Below are 17,841 nucleotides of genomic sequence, written 5' to 3'. Positions count from 1 at the left end.
CAGCTGAAGTTTCCCTCTTAAACCCCCAGCTTCAGGCAGCTCTCCTGCTGTGAAGATTGAATCCTCGTCCAATGCTATTATTGAAGGACAAACACTAGAGCTGAACTGTGTGGTTGCAGGACAACCGAATGCTGTGGTTACGTGGCATAGATCAGGGCGTCCCCTCTCACCCAATCACCAGGTACATGAACAGCGGCATTCAATGCTACGTAATTTCAATCTGTCCTCAAACATTCCCTTTTCTGTGGCGGTACACGTACTTTCTCACTGAGATTCTTTCGCTGTGTGCTCAGGTTCATGGCTCTCGTCTGCGGATTGTCCAAGCCTCTGTGGCAGACTCTGGTGAATACATCTGCCGTGCCACATCTGCAGGAGTCACACGCCAGGCATCTGTTACTGTCACCATTATCCACGGCTCGGGCCCAGGTCACTGTAAGTTCTGCAGTATCGCAGGGTGTTTTCAGTACCTCCATCAGCTGTACAACACTTTTCCATTTGCAAATATTATTAGCAGAAACCCACCAAGTCACACAGTCCCAAGCGCATCCTGCATAACTAGTAGGTGTTCTTTGATGATAGATTGCATCCATCTCTCGTTCTTGTTAGTTTCTGGAATTACGCCGACAATCAAGATCGAGTCTTCATCTGATTCCGTGGCAGAAGGAAAGACTGTTGTTTTGAACTGTGTTGTTGAGGGTCAGCCACAACAACAGGTTACGTGGTACCGACCAGGAAAGCAACTCGCCCAGAATCACCAGGTATTTGTGGCTCTGGGCTCTATGGGTTGTGGTTACTGCACATAAAGACCCCAGCGCTGAAGTCTTCACTTTCTGCGTTGACTTTTCAGGTCTCTGGCTCCCGGCTACGAATTATCCAAGCATCTCCGTTGGATTCTGGAGAGTACATTTGCCGTGTCAGCAGCAGCTCAGGTGTCCAGATGGCATCCATCACTGTGGATATCGAAGGCTCCCACCAACGCAGTGTGTATTACATGATTATATTGATAGAGTTAATCCTTGGAGGAAGTGGACAATGGCTAATTCAGCTACAAACGGTGATTGTTATTGAAGCTGAACTGTAAAGTATCTTGTTTTGCTTTCCAAGTCCCTAGTTCTCTCTGGATTGAGTCGTCCTCACAGACTACAGTGGAAGGTCAGACGGTGGATCTTACCTGCAAGGCTGAAGGACATCCAGGAGCTTCTGTGATCTGGCTCAGGGCTGGTGGACGTCCTCTCTCATCAAATCACCAGGTGATTACCTACATTAACTGCAGATATTAGGCTCATTTCCTCAGATGTTTCTTGGATTGGGAGGTGTCAGGTCTACAGCTGTGCATTCACAAGTCACCATAGCAAATTGCAGTGTTTAAGTGCATGATACTGGTTGCAATGTATCGTGTATTGTCATTTTAAAACTTGTGTGCTTCATATGTTTGAGTCCTCCAAACATTCCAGAATTTCATATATGTTAGCCTGTGACGTATTCCTGCGAAATCAATTCATTCTTGGGGATGGTTGTTTGGTTAGAGGTTTCTCAAACTCAGGTAAAATCTGGCATTGTATGCATGGAGTTTTCACTGCCGGTAAATGAATTTCTTGTGCAGGTTTTTGGCTCCCGGATGCGCATTACTCAGGCATCTCCAGCTGACTCGGGAGAGTACATCTGCCGTGTAAGCACAGCCTCTGGGATACAAGAGGCCTTCATCACCTTAACCATACAGAGGTCCTCACAAGGTATGCCTTGCAATTAGGTTATTGATCCATTAGGGAGCAAGACATTTGATCTGTTAGATCATTGTTGTGTTTATTAGAGGGAGACCAAAGTGTAAGTTGATGTGAGTGAAAAATGATTATACCGCAAAGAGACAAAATGCACCCAAGGTTTCCCAATTTCACCGCAGCGATTCCAGCATCTGGGTAGTAAATATTCTGTTCTATATTGTTAACTTTAAATGACCTAGCCCTGATTTTGGCAACAAGGCCCACATTATTTATCTCAAGCTCAAAAAAAGATACTCTGACATTTTAGAAGAACAGATCACTCGCTGAGAGCACAAAGACCTCTCTGTGCGTCTGAGCCATGGAACGCTTTACAAATCCGTCTCTGAATTTTTCCTTTGTGGTCCCATATTATTTCTGAGATTTGACTTGTGGTGACTCTGCCCTGAAAAGACACTACAGCGTGTACGTATAGGCACCAGCATTACTGCCTCGTGTTAATTCGTTTCCGTTCTGGAGCAGTCATGCATATTTCAGGTTTACATAAGGCCCTAAAATACTCACTTTGCACAAAACTGACTTGGTGGTAAAGTATGTTTGCAGCGGATCTTAGGGAGTATATAACTGTAAATGCAGTCTTAAGCTGTATACGGTGAGGTTCTATGACGTTCTCCTGCTTACATTCCCGCCACATCAGATCCTCGGTTAGTGTTTGTGGAAAATATCGGCAAATATTTTAATCTGACATCCCTTTTTTTTTCATTTTATACTCGAACAGCTCCTGTAAACATACCGTTGCCTGTAGTTATAGAGAAATCCTCCGATAAGGTGGTCGAAGGTCAAACTCTGGATCTAAACTGTGTGATAGTAGGGAATCCACTAGCCCAAGTTACCTGGAGCCGTCTTGGATCTGAATTATCTTCCAACCACCAGGTGGGAATACAAATGCCTTATAATGCTGGTTTATTACGATGCAAATGCTGCACACACGAGGTGACAAATACCAAATAAACAAAAGCAACTGTGAAATAAGAGTAACGCTCATGACTTTTTTTATGTCCTGATTTATATAGATTTGTTTTGATAGGGTTTTTAATCATTTGTGGTTTATAGATTCTTCCATTATACAGAAATACTTTTTCCTTACGTACAACTAGTGGCAGCCAGAGCAGATCCTGCGTATACATCCGGTCACAGGGGGAGGATATTTATCTTTTGGTCCTCAATATGGCTTATATCCTAGGTCTAATATCCTATGCTGGAGGTACAACAAAAAATATAACCCTCTTGGTCTCACCCAGAGTAGGGAGAGAGTTTTTTTTGTCCTGCATGAGACAGAACTTATATATATATATAGTTTGCTTTTATTTTTCACTTTAGTTGAACGTTGTTTCCGCAATGTTTTAGATCTCAGGCTCCCGTCTTCGCATTGCCCAAGTTTCTACTGCTGATTCTGGTGAATATATCTGCCAGTACAACAGTGGCTCGGGAGTCCAAAAAGCCTCGGTTGTCATTACCGTTATTTCAGGAGCTGCCTCATCCTATCGTGAGTACTGCCATGGTTGATTTTTTATTTTAAAAAAAACGAGATATAGCATCCTTTAGTACAGAAACAAACTGCTTTCAAGTAATGAAAAGTTTTAAAGATTCAGTATCTTTGTGTAACTCTGCACCAAATGAATATCTACCAGTCAGAAGGGCATCACAGCATGTAAGAGTCTGCACGTTAAATAATTAATCTGAACCTTCTTCCGTAGGGCTCCAAAGTCCAGTTATTTCTATTGACCCACACACTGCCACAGTACAACAGGGGGGGAACGCTACCTTTAAGTGCCGCATCCATGATGGCGCTCAGCCAATCCGTATTACCTGGCAAATGGCCCATAACCAACCTCTACAAGGTAATGAACATGATGTCTTTTTTTCATACTCAGTGTAAACAGAAAAAATCTTAAATGGCTGAATAGGATACACTGTGTGGCTAAACCCAAGTATCGCAAGCTATGTACAAATCATGTGCAAAGCATAAGCATAAAGAAAACCGTATGAGTGGCTCAGTATTAAAATTGTCTTCTTAAAGGTAACGTGCACATCAGTCCCGATGGCTCCATTATCACCATCATTGGTGCTCACCATAAGAACCAGGGCTCGTACCGCTGCATGGCTTCTAATGTCTATGGATCAGCCCACAGTGCCGTGACTCTCATGGTACAAGGTATGTGACTCCATCATCATCTTTAGATCTTCCGGTTCTGTATATAAATGTTCGGCTATTCTAACTGACATCATTGCTGTAAAATGACGTGGTTATTTGAGTTGTTTTTTTGATTCCAGGCTACCTGGGATGTAAGATACACTTTATCATTCTCATTTTCTCAGTGGCATTCTCGAGCCTTTCGTACACATTGTAACCCATCTTCATTTTGAGTTCATAATAATGTTTCCTTGGTCTGTATTGATAACGCTGCAGTGAGCTCTATAGCCCTGCCTCCACTAAAGGTTTTATGTGGATTCCCAGGTCGTCCAACAGTCTCTGTGATTCCAAACGGACCCATCCGGGTGAAAGTGGGTGATCCGATCACTTTGGAATGTATGGGTATGGGTGACCCCCGGCCTTTGGTCAGCTGGCGCCGCACAAGCTCTCGGCAAGACCTCAAGCAGCAGAACCTGGTGCCACTGGACAGTAACGCCATACTACAGGTGAGTCACGAATCTGCTGTGCTTGAACAGTTCATGATACACATGGGTTCTCACAATTAACAATGTTTTACAATTATAAGAGGAAGGAAATGTGGAACATGTTTGCTCGTTTTACAGACAAGAGCTTCAGTGTTTTGGGTAGTGTCTTCTCTCTTCGTATCAGGCATTTGCTCATCAATAAACTGCTCTGATCTCAGAAACTGTATGTTGCCTCTATGACCCATCCTCTAGATTTTATCTGCAAGATCAGAAGACTCAGGATCGTACACGTGTGTTGGCCAGAACCCATCGGGTTCCACACAAGTCCAGGTAGAGGTTCACGTGGAGGATCGTGTGGTGAGCCCCAGTGCTCCCAAGGTCACTGCAGACGAGCCCGTTCACATTGTGGTGGCTGGGCAGAGCGCCACCCTGACATGTACTGCTACAGGTGAGCTTTGCAAAGACAGACAGTGGGATTTAGTAGGCGTGTGGCACCTGTTTTGAAGTGAAATTTCAAATTTCTAGAGCCAATACCTTTGATTACCTTTTGTAGGAAACCCGGCTCCAACCATAACCTGGTCCAAACTTCGTGCTCCCTTACCTTGGCAGCACCAGGTGGTGAACAACACTCTGATTATTCCCAATGCTGCCCAGCAGGATTCTGGACAATATATCTGCAATGGCTCTAACACAGACGGATACGCAGAGGTTTTCATAACCCTGGATGTTGAAAGTATGCTCTCTAATTTACATATTATATATTCCTTTGTAATGTAATCTTTGTTGACCTTTATTAAGTATATCCACTATAAATCTGTCTGACACCATGAACACAGTTCGGGGGTTACTTTAGCACCAACTTGTAGATAAAAATGTTTTGCAATCACATCCACACACCGTATGATATATATACTGATAGAGGGAAGATGGAATAACCCGTTACCTTACCTGTTCTGTTAATAGATTACTACTTATCAATTGCCTCTCTCTCGCCAACAGCGCTGCCTTATGCTACCACCCTTCCTGACGAGCTGTCGGTGAGTGTTGGAGAGGTTATCCAAATCCAGTGCCTAGCACATGGTACTCCTCCACTCAAGTTCCATTGGACCAAGGTCAACGGATCTCTGCCAGACAGAGCCACAACGCGTGACAGCATCCTGCACATCAATTTAGCAACCGCTGCGGATGCTGGAACCTACCGCTGTGCGGTGAGCAACAAAGTGGGGAGCAGCGAGGCATCTGCACAGGTCAGCGTTTTAGGTAAGTTACTGGTGATACGTGAGCTGTTCGTTTTTACATTGGGTCAGTAATTAGATATACCTTCACATGGGTAATTGCAGAGATTTTCATGATTATCAAACACAAGTAAAGATGACTGTGGTACGAGGCTGTAGCTAATTCTCTGCGGGTTCATAATCAACGGTATACTGTAATTAGACTAGTCCGTATGCAGGAGTAGCACGAGATGAGGGTGATCATGGGTTAGGTTTAGTCCGAAAAAAAACAAAAAAAACCAAATATAGTTTGCGTGTGAACTCGGCTTCATATCTTCTCTGCAACCATAAGCAATATTTGGATCCGCAGTTTGGTTTTCATTGCCAGGGTTTCTGTTTCCTTTCACTTGTTTTGGGGGACTTTTTTGTACCTACACCTGACCTGTAATTCTCTTCACACAGCTCCATTTTCTGTGCGAGTTTCACCCCATGCTGACACAAAAGGTGTAAATGGAATTGCAGAGTTTACCTGCCATGTAATTGGGGATCCAAGGGCTAGAATACAGTGGATGAAAGAAGGAGGTCCACTTCCACCAAATCACAAAGTGCAAGGATCGGTGCTTCGGTAAGCGGCAGCAGAAGCCCCCCGACGTATCAAGAGCTTTTATCTGTGATTACAGAAGTCTATATAAATCTATAGTTCTACTTTAGTATTACTGGGGTATCTTTCTTCCTTTACATGTCACGTTACATCAGGTTATTGAGTAAGCATCGATGCAGATTGACTGCGAAGCTTGACTGTCTCTCTTTCAGCTTTGACACAAATCTTGGTGGTCTTTTGATGGCCAAGAGTAAAACTGTATCTCTTCAACTGGCATTCCAATAAAAAGCGATGCTAAAAACTGTCAATCCTTACGCAGGGAATGTAACAAATCCATAATCTAATGGAATTGTTCTTAGAACTGATGTAAATCCAGCTTTACCGAGGTAAGCTTTACTAAGCCGCACCGATACTTTCTTTCCTACAGAATTTCAAACCTTGAGCGTGGAAACGAAGGGGTGTACACATGCCGAGGAATCAGTCGATTTGGCCAGGCTCAAGACAGCGGGAAGCTGGTTATTCAAGGTACGCTGCCAGTGATAGGAACATCATTTTGTGACATGGACCTAGACGCTTATGTAAAGTATATGCTTTCTGATAGGAAGGAAAATAATGACGTGATCACTTGTCTATGTTCTTAAACGTCAAGTCTTGGGTGCTTTAAGCATCCTTTGTACACCTGCAGTTCTAAGAACATATCCCACTTTGAAGGCTTTATTTAAAATACTTCGGGGGTACCTGTGTTACTCTGCCTCTGTAACTAGGCTGAGATTACAGGCTGACCAGCAGTCTGGAGCTTACTGTGTTTGTGTATTTTCGTCACAGCTCTTCCCAAAGTGAGAATTAATATCCGCACATCGGTGCAAACGGTACTGGTTGGAAATTCTGTGGAGTTTGAATGTCTGGCCATTGGCGACCCTCAAGCCAAAGTTACCTGGAGTAAAGTCGGCAGCCGCTTGCCCCCTGATGTACTGATCAGCGGGGGCATGCTAAAGATCGAGCAAGTAAAGCAGTCTGATGCTGGTCAGTACCGCTGTACCGCTGCCAACGATGTTGGAGAAGTCCAGTCTCACGTCATTCTCCACGTGCAGTGTAAGTATATATTTTTTGCATGAATATTGGTTATTTTAAGTGAGGTTTTTCATAGTTAATGTTGCTTGAGTACCCTTACACAGCCATAAATATGTCTTCCATATCACGTTATTAACCTTAGTACATGGTCATATTTACAGCCGTTCCGCAAATTGCTGCTCAGCCTGAGATGAAGGAGATAACAACTGGATCAACAGCCATATTCCCATGTCTGGCTTCTGGTTTTCCGGTCCCTGAAATCACATGGACCAAGGTACATGAGCTAATCATGTTTTTGTGGTAAAGCCATGTATTTTTTGGTTGTGCGAGTCGGATCTCACAATGTTCATTCATACTAACGCGTTGTGGCCAATTGCAGCTGGAAGGAGATCTTCCTAGTGATGCTCGAATTGAGAACAATGTGTTAACCCTACTGTCTGTGAGACCCGAGGATGCCGGGACGTACGTCTGTACTGCAGCCAACCGCCAGGGCAGAGTCACTGCCTTCTCGATGTTGAAAGTTCGAGGTAAGAATGCGTTTTATGGAATTTTTTCATGCTAATATCTCATATTCATTCATTCATGGTTCAGGATCAGCCACTTACATTGTTATATCCCATACATTGCAGCTCCTTATTTAGTTCCACTTATCTTTGCAGAACGGATCATGCCTTACTTTTCTGGCCGGCCCAAGTCTTATTTCACTCTGCCAAGTATTAAAGATGCGCATAAGAAATTTGAGATAAAGCTCACTTTCCGGCCGGATACTGCTGACGGTAAGAAAACTGGAGCAGATCTTACTGTGATTTCTCCTTGTACTCGGTAAATCAGATGCACATATTATCTACCGATATTCCCTTCAGCTTCCTTATCGTGAAAAAATGTGGCTTCTTCCAACTAGCATTGCATCTTTTCCAGCGTTTCTGTAAATGATGTTTTTGCTGTTAGTTATGAAATGTTATTAGGGAATCTGGCTGTGTAAGCCCGTAGTGCCAGCTTCTGTTGGTTTCTTCACTGTACGTTACTTGTGGCCTCCTGTTGCTCGTCTTCTTACCCTTTCTCTGTCCTTCCATTCTCCTGCTTCTCTATAGCTCTGGTTCTTTATTCAGGTAAGTCACCTTCTTCACCCTTGGAATGCCTTCTTTTTGATGTTCAGATCCAAATCTTTTTTCTAGCGCATAAATTTGGCGTTACTCACCACAGCTGGTGATAGCATGAGCTGAGCGTCGAGTTTACAAACTGCTTGCTAAGATTTCCATAAAGGACCCAGTTAAAGTCCAGTAAGACATCTAGTTTCACATCAGCAGCACTGCATGTTGAATTTTGCTATTTAACCCTCAGAAGAGTTTTCACTCCAAAGGAGTGAGTGGTCTAACGTTCCTGGTGGCTGTGCGAGTGGGAACGTTCGGTTTATTCGGCTTTCTTTCCTGCATATGTTGTGTGCCTCATCGTATGTCCCATCTATGAAATGACTGCATACAGCGTCTGTGCATCTGATGAACAGGGATATACGTTGTATTTGGTTATTGAGTTTTTCATCTGAATTATTATGCCCAGTGTGCCGCTTTATTCAGCAGCTCCTCGTTACTAATTTGGGTTGCTTTCTTTTAGGGATGCTGATTTATAGTGGGCAGAAGAAGACTAGCGGGGCTGATTTTGTCTCTTTTGGACTGGTGGGCGGCCGGCCGGAATTCAGGTAATAATTTCTATAAGGTGATCACCCCTCAACATTCAACAGCTGACCTTTCTTTTTGGAGCTTACTTTCTGCTTGATGATCTTTTGACATTTCCGTTAAATAATGATTAGGACGTCTTCATTGTTAGACCCCCTTGAACGCTTGCACTGGGTATTTGCCCAGGTATGTGTGGCCTGAGCCCATCCAAAGCCCAGAGAATTTCCTAGAAGGGAATGCAACTCTCAAGCTCATGAGACCTGAAACTCCCCCATCTGTACATCTGGTACCTCCCTGATATTAACCTCTCTTCTCTGCAATTTTAGATTTGATGCAGGATCGGGAATGGCCACTATTCGTTATCCGACACCTTTGACGCTTGGCGAGTTCCATACTGTTACCCTCTACAGAAACCTGACTCAGGGGTCATTGGTAGTAGATCAGCAAGCTCCTGTAAATGGGACATCACAGGTACTATGACCCACGTCATTATCAGATAGATAACTTGCCTTAATGCCAATATAATGAATCCAACATGTCACTATCTTAATTTTTCACCAAGTTTCTGATGATTCTTCAGAGTTAAGATTAAGAAAAAATAATTCTGGATTAAACGTAGGTTGTATAACGCACACAGCTAAGCACTCTTTCTGTTCCTAGGGCAAATTCCAAGGCCTTGATCTGAATGAAGAGCTATTCCTCGGGGGATATCCTAATTATGACGCCATCTCTAAGACCGGCTTGAACACTGGATTTGTTGGTAACAAATGATTCACTTGGATATCTGACACTTATTTATATATCCAGCACACAATACAACCTTTAACTGATGCATCTTTTTTCTGTTGATTTCTTCTAAAATATTTTCTCTCTCCAGGTTGCGTTCGACAATTGATCATCCAAGGTGAAGAAGTGATTTTCAAGGACCTAGACTTAAAATCAAGTGGAATCTCCAACTGCCCAACTTGTAGAGATCAACCGTGCAAGGTACTTTACTCCTAGATGTATCCTTACCCCTTAAAGCCTTCCTATAAAACAAGAATGTTTTGCTAACCGAGTCTACAAAAGTAGCAGAAACATTAATCCACGAGGAGTGCTTTAGGATTATGAATGCAATATGTAGGTAGTGAATGGACCTGTACAGTTTCACCGACAATGCTAACACCACCAACTGTCTAGAACCGCAAGCTTCTGTCTTAAAGCATTTGCTTTTTGATTGTCAACTGCTACCATTTTTCTTTCCATGCCACCTGTGAAGAGTCTTTCTAAAAGGTAATCAACACCATGTTGTTACACAGCACCCAAAGTTATATGAGATGTTCCGTGGTTTGTCGATATTCAGACTTGGATGAAATCTCAATGGTGTCCGTCTTTTTTTATTTCAGAATACTGGAACTTGTCAAGATACAGAAAACAACTACGTGTGTTTGTGTCCTCCTGGTTTCGCTGGAAGTAACTGTGAACACTCGCAAGCCCTACATTGCCACCCAGGTGAGTAGCTTTTGCCCTGAGATACTGTTTATTGCTCTCTTCTGTACTATGTGGCATCCAGTCATGACACTGCATCCCTTTACATGGACGGATCAGAGTCTCAGGTTCTGTACCTTCTTCTTCTTCTCAGATGCCTGTGGTCCTGATGCAACCTGCATTAACCGAGCTGATGGCCGGGGATACTCATGCCGCTGCCACCTGGGCAAATCTGGAGACAAATGCATGGAAGGTCTGAGAGATTCTTAAAAACTTATCTGCTCTCTTGAAACTCAGAATTGCTTGTTCGGTCACCTTATTTTTAACTTTTAATTTTGTTGAAAGCATTTGAATTCATCTACCTCCATCACCTTCCCTTTAGTCTAATAATATGTTTCCAGTTTATTTACCCTTCGTGCCCTTTTCCGTTTTTTTTTTTACAGGTGTCATGGTGAATACCCCATCGTTTAATGGACAGTCCTCCTACATCTCCTACCCTCCTCTCACTAACATCCACAATGAGCTACGAGTCGATCTGGAATTTAAACCCCTGTCTCCTGATGGTCTTCTTTTCTTCAGTGGAGGGAAAGCTGTCCCTGTAGAGGATTTTGTGTCCATTGCTATGGTTGGGGGGCACCTGGAATTCCGCTATGAATTGGGATCAGGTACATTCTTATGATTGCATGAGATGAACTTGCCATTGTCTAATTTCAGATCATATGACTCTATTTCATTAGTCATATGGTCACGGTGAAGTTTAAGACAGCAGATGTGCATATATTTGCCATATTTCCTGTAGTAAGGGCAGTAGGTCGTGCATGGGGATAGGTTTTGAGGATAATAAATGGCATTTGCCGTAGGATGGGTAGAATGTTTTTCTTCAGTGCTGTATGACTGTTATGGGGTTGCATATCCAGTTAATAACATTTTGTCTGATACAGGTTTAGCCATTCTACGAAGTGCTCAGCCCATACAGCTGGGACGGTGGCACAAGGTATCTGCAGAACGTTTGAATAAGGATGGGACAATGCAGGTAGACAGCAATCCACCCATTAAGAGGTCATCACCAGGAAAAAGTCAGGGGCTTAACTTGAAGACACTGATGTACCTTGGGGGTGCGGATGGCTCTGTGGAACTTCCATCCGCTGCCAATATCAGTCAGAATTTCCAAGGCTGCATTGGAGAGGTGAGCACTGCCATCAACCATAACCCAACCCTCTGTCTCCACAATGCAGTCATTGATCCCTAATAAAACATAGGTCATCTACTTGTTACATTTAATATGGCCTAAACATGACAGGCCCTTAGGACTCCTCAGTGCATGTAGGTAACAGTGGCTGAAATAAGTCATGGCACTTGCTTTCAGGTATTTACATTGTTTTGTGGTAATAATTTAGCCTGAGGCAATGTCCTCTCGACAATTGCTTGTAATTGCTGTAGTTGTGCAAGATAAACCCTAGCACTTTCTGGATGGATTGTGACTGTTGGAGAGAAATGCGATGAGTTGGATGACCTTCACGGACATCATTGTCTCCTATAGGTTTCTATTAACGGAAAGAAGGTGGATATATCATACAGTTTTATTGAAAGCAGAGATATTGGTCAATGCTACGATTCCTCTCCATGTGACCGAAGGCCGTGTCTGCACGGGGGGCGATGCATGCCAACTGGAGAGTATGAGTACCACTGTTTTTGCCGAGATGGCTTCAAAGGTAAGAATACCCGCTTGAGGCACAGACAGGTTTATGAGGTATCCCAGACACAGGGTGGGGTTGGATAAACTGCAGAGAACAAAATCAAAGGTTAATACCTGAAAGGTATGATTTTCTAGGATTTGGAAGTAGACATCGTTACTGAAGCTGTTTGGTGCTGTGGACTGTTTTTCATTGGCATAATTATGTCACTTGTAGGAGACCGGTGTGAATCTCACGAAGATCGCTGTCAAATAGATAATCCATGCCTCAATGGTGCCACTTGCAAAGATAACAGATGCCACTGCCCAGAAGGCTTTCATGGAACATTGTGTGACCAAGGTGAGGAGTGCCACGTTCTCTGTGCTCAGTACAGTACGCTATCAATACGAATAAGTGTCTTTAGTCGTGCATTCTACACGCTGTATAAGCATGAACCATTTTCACAATAATAATATCTGAAACCACACTCAAGCAAATTATTTTAAGGGAGCTTTGCAAAGACTGCTACTCCGCAGCTCCTGCATCCCATTTGTAAAGAAGTTTCATCAGGAATGTGCTGTATGTCTGGTACGATTGTCAGGAAAATAACAGGCTTGTTTATTTGCACAGGAGCCGCACCAGCAAGTCCAGATCGAGACTGGCACGTGGAAGGCAGTGGGGGCAACGGTACATTATCCAAAGCTTTCAATATTCCCTTTCCTTTAATTGTGCTGGATGAAATGTTGGAAGGTAGATTTACTTCGTAGGTATCTGTAAATTCGTCAGATGCCCGGGGCGAGGAGAGCTCAGTATTCTGTGGCCTGGCTCCTGGGAATGCCCTATTGGTGGTCTCTGCGATGATTACACGCCACTCACGTGTAGGCATCTACTGGCATGTCTTAGAATATCTACTTACTGAAGGCAATGCATCGTACGGCCATTGATTCTTTCTACGGGATCTTTCTCAGTAGCTGCAAATAAAGAGTCTTTCACTTGATTTATTCTGCCATAATTCCAATCTTTATTCTTCAAGTATGTTGATATATTTTATTAAGGTGTGTTTGTTTTGTAGATGCACCAGGACATTACGGATCCTACTTTTCTGACGACGCTTTTATTGCCCTCCCGAGACATATGTTCCCCAGGAGGTAAGAAGGCTGAGGCTTCATCTACACACATTCTAAATGTAAATAGATTTTTAAGAGGGAAATGTTAACATGGTTGTTGAGACATTACAAAGTGTCATTCTTTCAGTCGACCAGATGCACCTGAAACGATCGAGTTTGAGATTCGTAGCACGTCTTCAGATGGTGTGATTCTGTGGCAGGGAATGGTGAGTCTTTTGCACATATATCTCATTAGCAATATATTCTCTTACATTCTGAAATTCCAAATAGAAGCATATGGAGAAGCTGAGTTACCTGGATTTAAAACATCCTTTACATCTAATCATAAATCACTATTTTCTTGCCTCTCTACTGGCTGCATTACCCAAAGCCTTGTTATGGCCATTTTTATACAATGTGCTTCACTAAACAGTATAAATAAACGTCTGTAAAGTAAATGCTTCATGCAATGCGTAAAATAGCTTGTTTATCCTTGATTTAGTCCATGTTTGGCCTGCATCGCAGTAAGTAACCTGTAAGCTATGGATCCACTAGATATGTTATGCAATGACATCTGAAGGTCATGTGGTATGGGTGGGCTCATAGCACTGCCGACCCAAAATGCATGGTGCATTATCCTTAAAGGAAATTTTACGCTGCATCCTGTGCATGTTATTGTCATAGCTTCTTGTGTGTAGAACCAGAGAGCATTACTGGCTTCTCCCGGGTTTGTCCCATGCAGTTCTTATGACCACATCTGCATGTTGATAAACCTGTAACCTCCATATTCACTCTACACTTTTTTCTTCAGGCCACCTACCACTCAGAGCATGAACTGCATGATACTAACCAGGTATATATATATATATATATATGTATATGTCTATGACTGGGTCACCGCAGAATGTAACTAGAATCCTCCTCCATCCAGACAAATGGATTAGATACACGTTCCATAGTCTATATACACAATTCTGATTGCTGGGCTGACTAATGAGATGGAACCAGACGGAGCTCCCGCTACTCACAGCGCATTGTGATCGTACACGCTATAGGATCTGTAAGCAGAACACATTTAGCATTCTGTACGCTCCCGTAAGTGAAGTGCTGCATGAAATATACTACGTGCCTACGGGAAGCAACCAAGATGAATGAGTGGGTCATCGACTCACATTATTCCAGAAATACTCAGGGTACACTGTTCACTTTAATATCCACCTTTACACTGTGCATGATATATGCCTACATGTAGCTTTTTTGTGACTTTGTAAATCTGTTTCAGTTAAGCTGAAGAGTCTTCTCTGCTTCTTAAACTTTCTTTTCCAGGAAGAGAATGATCAAGGCAGGGGAAAAGATTTTATCAGCCTTGGGCTGAAAGATGGGCACCTTCTATTCAGGTGAATGGTGATGAAGCAGCTAATGCTGGATTCATGCTGAATACAGTATGATGCAATGAGATTCACATGTATAAATGTAATCTTGTATTCTCCCATCTGTAACAGTTACCAGCTGGGTAGCGGAGAAGCAAACATTTTGTCTGAGGATCCAGTAAATGATGGAGAATGGCATAAGATTGTCGCTGTCCGGTAAGAAATAAAATTATTTTAAAGTATTGTCAGTGATGCTTAAAAATGATAATCCAGAATATAAAGATTGATTGCATCTGTATATCTAGCACATGCTGAAATGCACCATTGTGTCAGCCTGCATATAATGTCATAGCTGTATATGGTATAAACATCAGAGAAATGGCAGCGGGGCGGTTGCGTTACCCTCCCTTACTGCTGAAGGAGTGTCGGTTCTCCAGAATTCCAGCTCTTATCTTAGTAAGTAAGGCTACAAGTACCAGACTGAACTCACACCATCTCTGTATTTTTTCTAATGGTACTGTGTTTGTTGGCAGTGAAGGGAAATCGGGCAGCATCCAGATTGATGGTGAAGATCTAGTCTCCGGCAGCTCACCTGGCAAAAATATAATGGTGAACACCAAAGGCAGCGTCTACATAGGTATGATTCTTAAAATGCAGACATAGCTTCCAGCGATTGTCCAGACAGATCTCTCGGAAGCATTTGATTTAGTTTGCTGTGCACGGAGAAGGATATATCACCACTGAACACGGCCTAACTGTGAATGGGGAAAACAAATCATAACAAATAAGAATGGCCACTAGGCGGGGCCAACGCTTCACCTATACAAGTCATATATATATATATATATATATATATATATATATATATATTTATTTATTTATTTAAGTGGCTGCAGGAACTGCCGGCACATGGGCCCGATAGTAAATGCTTTCCTGCCTGGATAGGCTGCCAAGAACAGGAAAGCGTTCCAACTCAGCTGACTGGAAAAGTGTAAAACCACCCTCTTTTGGAAACAAAAGCCTAAAAGCCAGCTAAAGAATAAAGCCTTTTGGGTCAGTAGGACCGTTCCCACCCTGTAAGGGAGGACGATAATCTCTTTGTGCGAGCCGGAGAGAGAGGAGCGGAAAGGGTTTTATTTTTTCCTTCCTCTACATAGAACCCACTTGTCCTGCGCTGACTGGCTGGAAGAGAACGCATTTCATGCGATTCATGTGAAAAATGCTGCCACCTACTGGTTAGATTGGGCGGCTGTTTGGGATCTGACCGCGTATTTTTAATTTGTTTCCATTTTCCCACACTTTTATTATTTGTTGCTTCAGGCGGAGCACCTAATGTGAAGATTCTGACCGGAGGAAAGTTCTCATCTGGAATTACCGGCTGCATCAAAAACATTGTGCTTCTGAATGCCAGACCGTCTCAGCAACCGCTGCAGCCAATTGACTTGAAGCATCACGCGGAGACGGGGCAGAACACCCGAGAGTGTCCTTCATAGGCTGGGGCCGTTAACTCACCAGCATCTCCAAAGCAATCCAGAGACTTTGTTTTTTAAAAGAGAGAGACGCTGATAAAAAGGAGAACAATTGTAAATGGTGCTTTTGCTGCTACCAAATATGAGAGGGTGGCGATAGGTTTTGGATTGTGCATTTCTGTATTACTCAAGCAGGTCTCTTCCTTTTTAGTTATTTTTTTACCGTCTTCCTATTTTCATGTGTATTATTGCTGGATGAAGGACTAGTGTCTGTTTTTGATCCAGTTGCTTTTGAGTCCCCCCTCACTAACATAATGAACAAAAAGAAAACAACATGCAGACCACAATGTATAAATGTAATTACCTCCCAGTTCAGAGACGAAGACATTGAAGACTGATCATTTCGTGTTTGGTTTCATGATGTTTGTATAATGTTTATTTCCAAGTGCCCAGCTCTCACAACGTACGTTCTGCTTTGTGAAGCTGACAAGAGGAGTCTGCGTAATATTGCGGATAATCGTGTAGGATTCTGCCTCGGGTGCTCCCTGGGAAGACGGGATGAAAGTACCCATCGGTCTCCCTCCGGAGGCGATTCGGAGATGTTTTCACCCGCTTTTGTAAGGGAGTAGAACTATTGTTTTCCTGTTTAGTTTTTTTTTTTTTTATGAGGGTAGTAAATATTTTTTTATTACATCTCGAGTTTAGTTCCATGATCCTGAGTGCCATCATCTCTTTCATGGAATATTTTTTATAGTATTTATGTTTAAACCATATTTAGCAAACACCCCACTAACTTTACTATACGAAAAAACGGAAAGGTGCCAAATCTCTAAAGGTCAAATTCTCCAATAAAATCATTCCTTAACACCTGTCTGGTCATTCCCAGTGGGATAAATTCTATAGCTTTAGTTAAAAGGAAAACCCATATTTCCTATAAGTTACAATCATCAATAAGTTAACTCGGAAAAAAAACGAAATGCGTGCAAATGAAGCATAATTTTCATTCTAATCGTTTTTAAGAATGAATACAATATCCTGCTGTGGAATAAACTAAAGATTCCTCAGCATTTAGAATAAATAAGAATCCATTAAAGGATGCCTGTTAGTTACCCCGCTAAGACGGCAATGTCAACCCTTAAGTTTACCTCACAAAAATTTCTCACCAACCCAAAAAAATCCTCACATCAACAATTAGCAGTCCCGAGCGCGAATGTGCTTTATAGAACCCGGCCTAAGAGCAAACGCACCTTTTTAGGCTTCGTGAAAAGTGGGAGTAGTTGAGGCTCTCGGGACGTGGCAGGAACCAGCCCTGTGTGAGCCGTGACCGTTACTTTGCGGAAGATCCTCATATTTTTTTATTGTTAGAAAGAAGTAAAGCACTTACCAGACTTGCTTTTCAAGGTCTGGATAAAGAATATAAAATGACTACTGCATAAAGCCCTGGAACCGGAGCAGACTCAAATATTCCCTGCATGCACTGGTGTCTAAACAAAAGAGCAGGCTGTAGGTTAGGACATCAGCAGAAAAAATGCTCAAAAAGTCACTCGTTTATAGATCTAGACAAAGGCGCTGCCGGGGGCTTCTACAAGCGCACACCAACAGAGCCCCTATTCCTGTTTGCAGTAGCAAGGTGCCTTAGCCACACTCAATCCACAGGTTCTCCCGGTGCTATAAGTAAAAACGCAGCTAAAGTCCACAATACAAACGGTGCTAAATACACAGAATACACGCAGCGCACGGAATGACAATAACACATGGCTCATGGGAACGTAACACAATTGGAAACGGTATTTGTTTTAA

The 17,841-nt window shown here is 42.8% G+C and overlaps 1 protein-coding gene across 1 annotated transcript in view; it reads left to right on the top strand.

Annotated features, from left to right (window-relative positions):
• Positions 1–16,374, top strand: part of HSPG2 (heparan sulfate proteoglycan 2) — a 59,045-nt gene extending 42,671 nt beyond the window's left edge. The window contains exons 60-98 of the mRNA XM_053452508.1: positions 30–181; positions 294–426; positions 607–758; positions 848–980; positions 1,105–1,250; positions 1,604–1,733; positions 2,497–2,651; positions 3,126–3,264; positions 3,476–3,619; positions 3,796–3,933; positions 4,237–4,418; positions 4,650–4,845; positions 4,951–5,130; positions 5,397–5,657; positions 6,074–6,236; positions 6,640–6,737; positions 7,038–7,304; positions 7,445–7,557; positions 7,663–7,810; positions 7,943–8,059; positions 8,375–8,392; positions 8,895–8,979; positions 9,283–9,427; positions 9,617–9,716; positions 9,834–9,943; positions 10,342–10,447; positions 10,578–10,676; positions 10,867–11,088; positions 11,365–11,609; positions 11,964–12,135; positions 12,334–12,456; positions 12,727–12,783; positions 13,169–13,244; positions 13,351–13,429; positions 14,014–14,055; positions 14,529–14,599; positions 14,705–14,788; positions 15,106–15,209; positions 15,893–16,374. Coding sequence (XP_053308483.1) covers positions 30–181; positions 294–426; positions 607–758; positions 848–980; positions 1,105–1,250; positions 1,604–1,733; positions 2,497–2,651; positions 3,126–3,264; positions 3,476–3,619; positions 3,796–3,933; positions 4,237–4,418; positions 4,650–4,845; positions 4,951–5,130; positions 5,397–5,657; positions 6,074–6,236; positions 6,640–6,737; positions 7,038–7,304; positions 7,445–7,557; positions 7,663–7,810; positions 7,943–8,059; positions 8,375–8,392; positions 8,895–8,979; positions 9,283–9,427; positions 9,617–9,716; positions 9,834–9,943; positions 10,342–10,447; positions 10,578–10,676; positions 10,867–11,088; positions 11,365–11,609; positions 11,964–12,135; positions 12,334–12,456; positions 12,727–12,783; positions 13,169–13,244; positions 13,351–13,429; positions 14,014–14,055; positions 14,529–14,599; positions 14,705–14,788; positions 15,106–15,209; positions 15,893–16,065 — 5,258 coding nt within the window. The 3' untranslated portion in view covers positions 16,066–16,374. The remainder of the gene's footprint in view (positions 1–29; positions 182–293; positions 427–606; positions 759–847; positions 981–1,104; positions 1,251–1,603; positions 1,734–2,496; positions 2,652–3,125; positions 3,265–3,475; positions 3,620–3,795; positions 3,934–4,236; positions 4,419–4,649; positions 4,846–4,950; positions 5,131–5,396; positions 5,658–6,073; positions 6,237–6,639; positions 6,738–7,037; positions 7,305–7,444; positions 7,558–7,662; positions 7,811–7,942; positions 8,060–8,374; positions 8,393–8,894; positions 8,980–9,282; positions 9,428–9,616; positions 9,717–9,833; positions 9,944–10,341; positions 10,448–10,577; positions 10,677–10,866; positions 11,089–11,364; positions 11,610–11,963; positions 12,136–12,333; positions 12,457–12,726; positions 12,784–13,168; positions 13,245–13,350; positions 13,430–14,013; positions 14,056–14,528; positions 14,600–14,704; positions 14,789–15,105; positions 15,210–15,892) is intronic.
• The last annotated feature ends 1,467 nt before the right edge of the window (positions 16,375–17,841 follow it).

The sequence above is a fragment of the Spea bombifrons genome, chromosome 12, assembly GCF_027358695.1.
Source record: "Spea bombifrons isolate aSpeBom1 chromosome 12, aSpeBom1.2.pri, whole genome shotgun sequence".
Lineage (NCBI taxonomy): Eukaryota > Metazoa > Chordata > Amphibia > Anura > Pelobatidae > Spea > Spea bombifrons.
The sequence above is the reverse complement of the archived record's forward strand: the minus strand, read 5'-3'. Positions and strand labels throughout refer to the sequence as shown.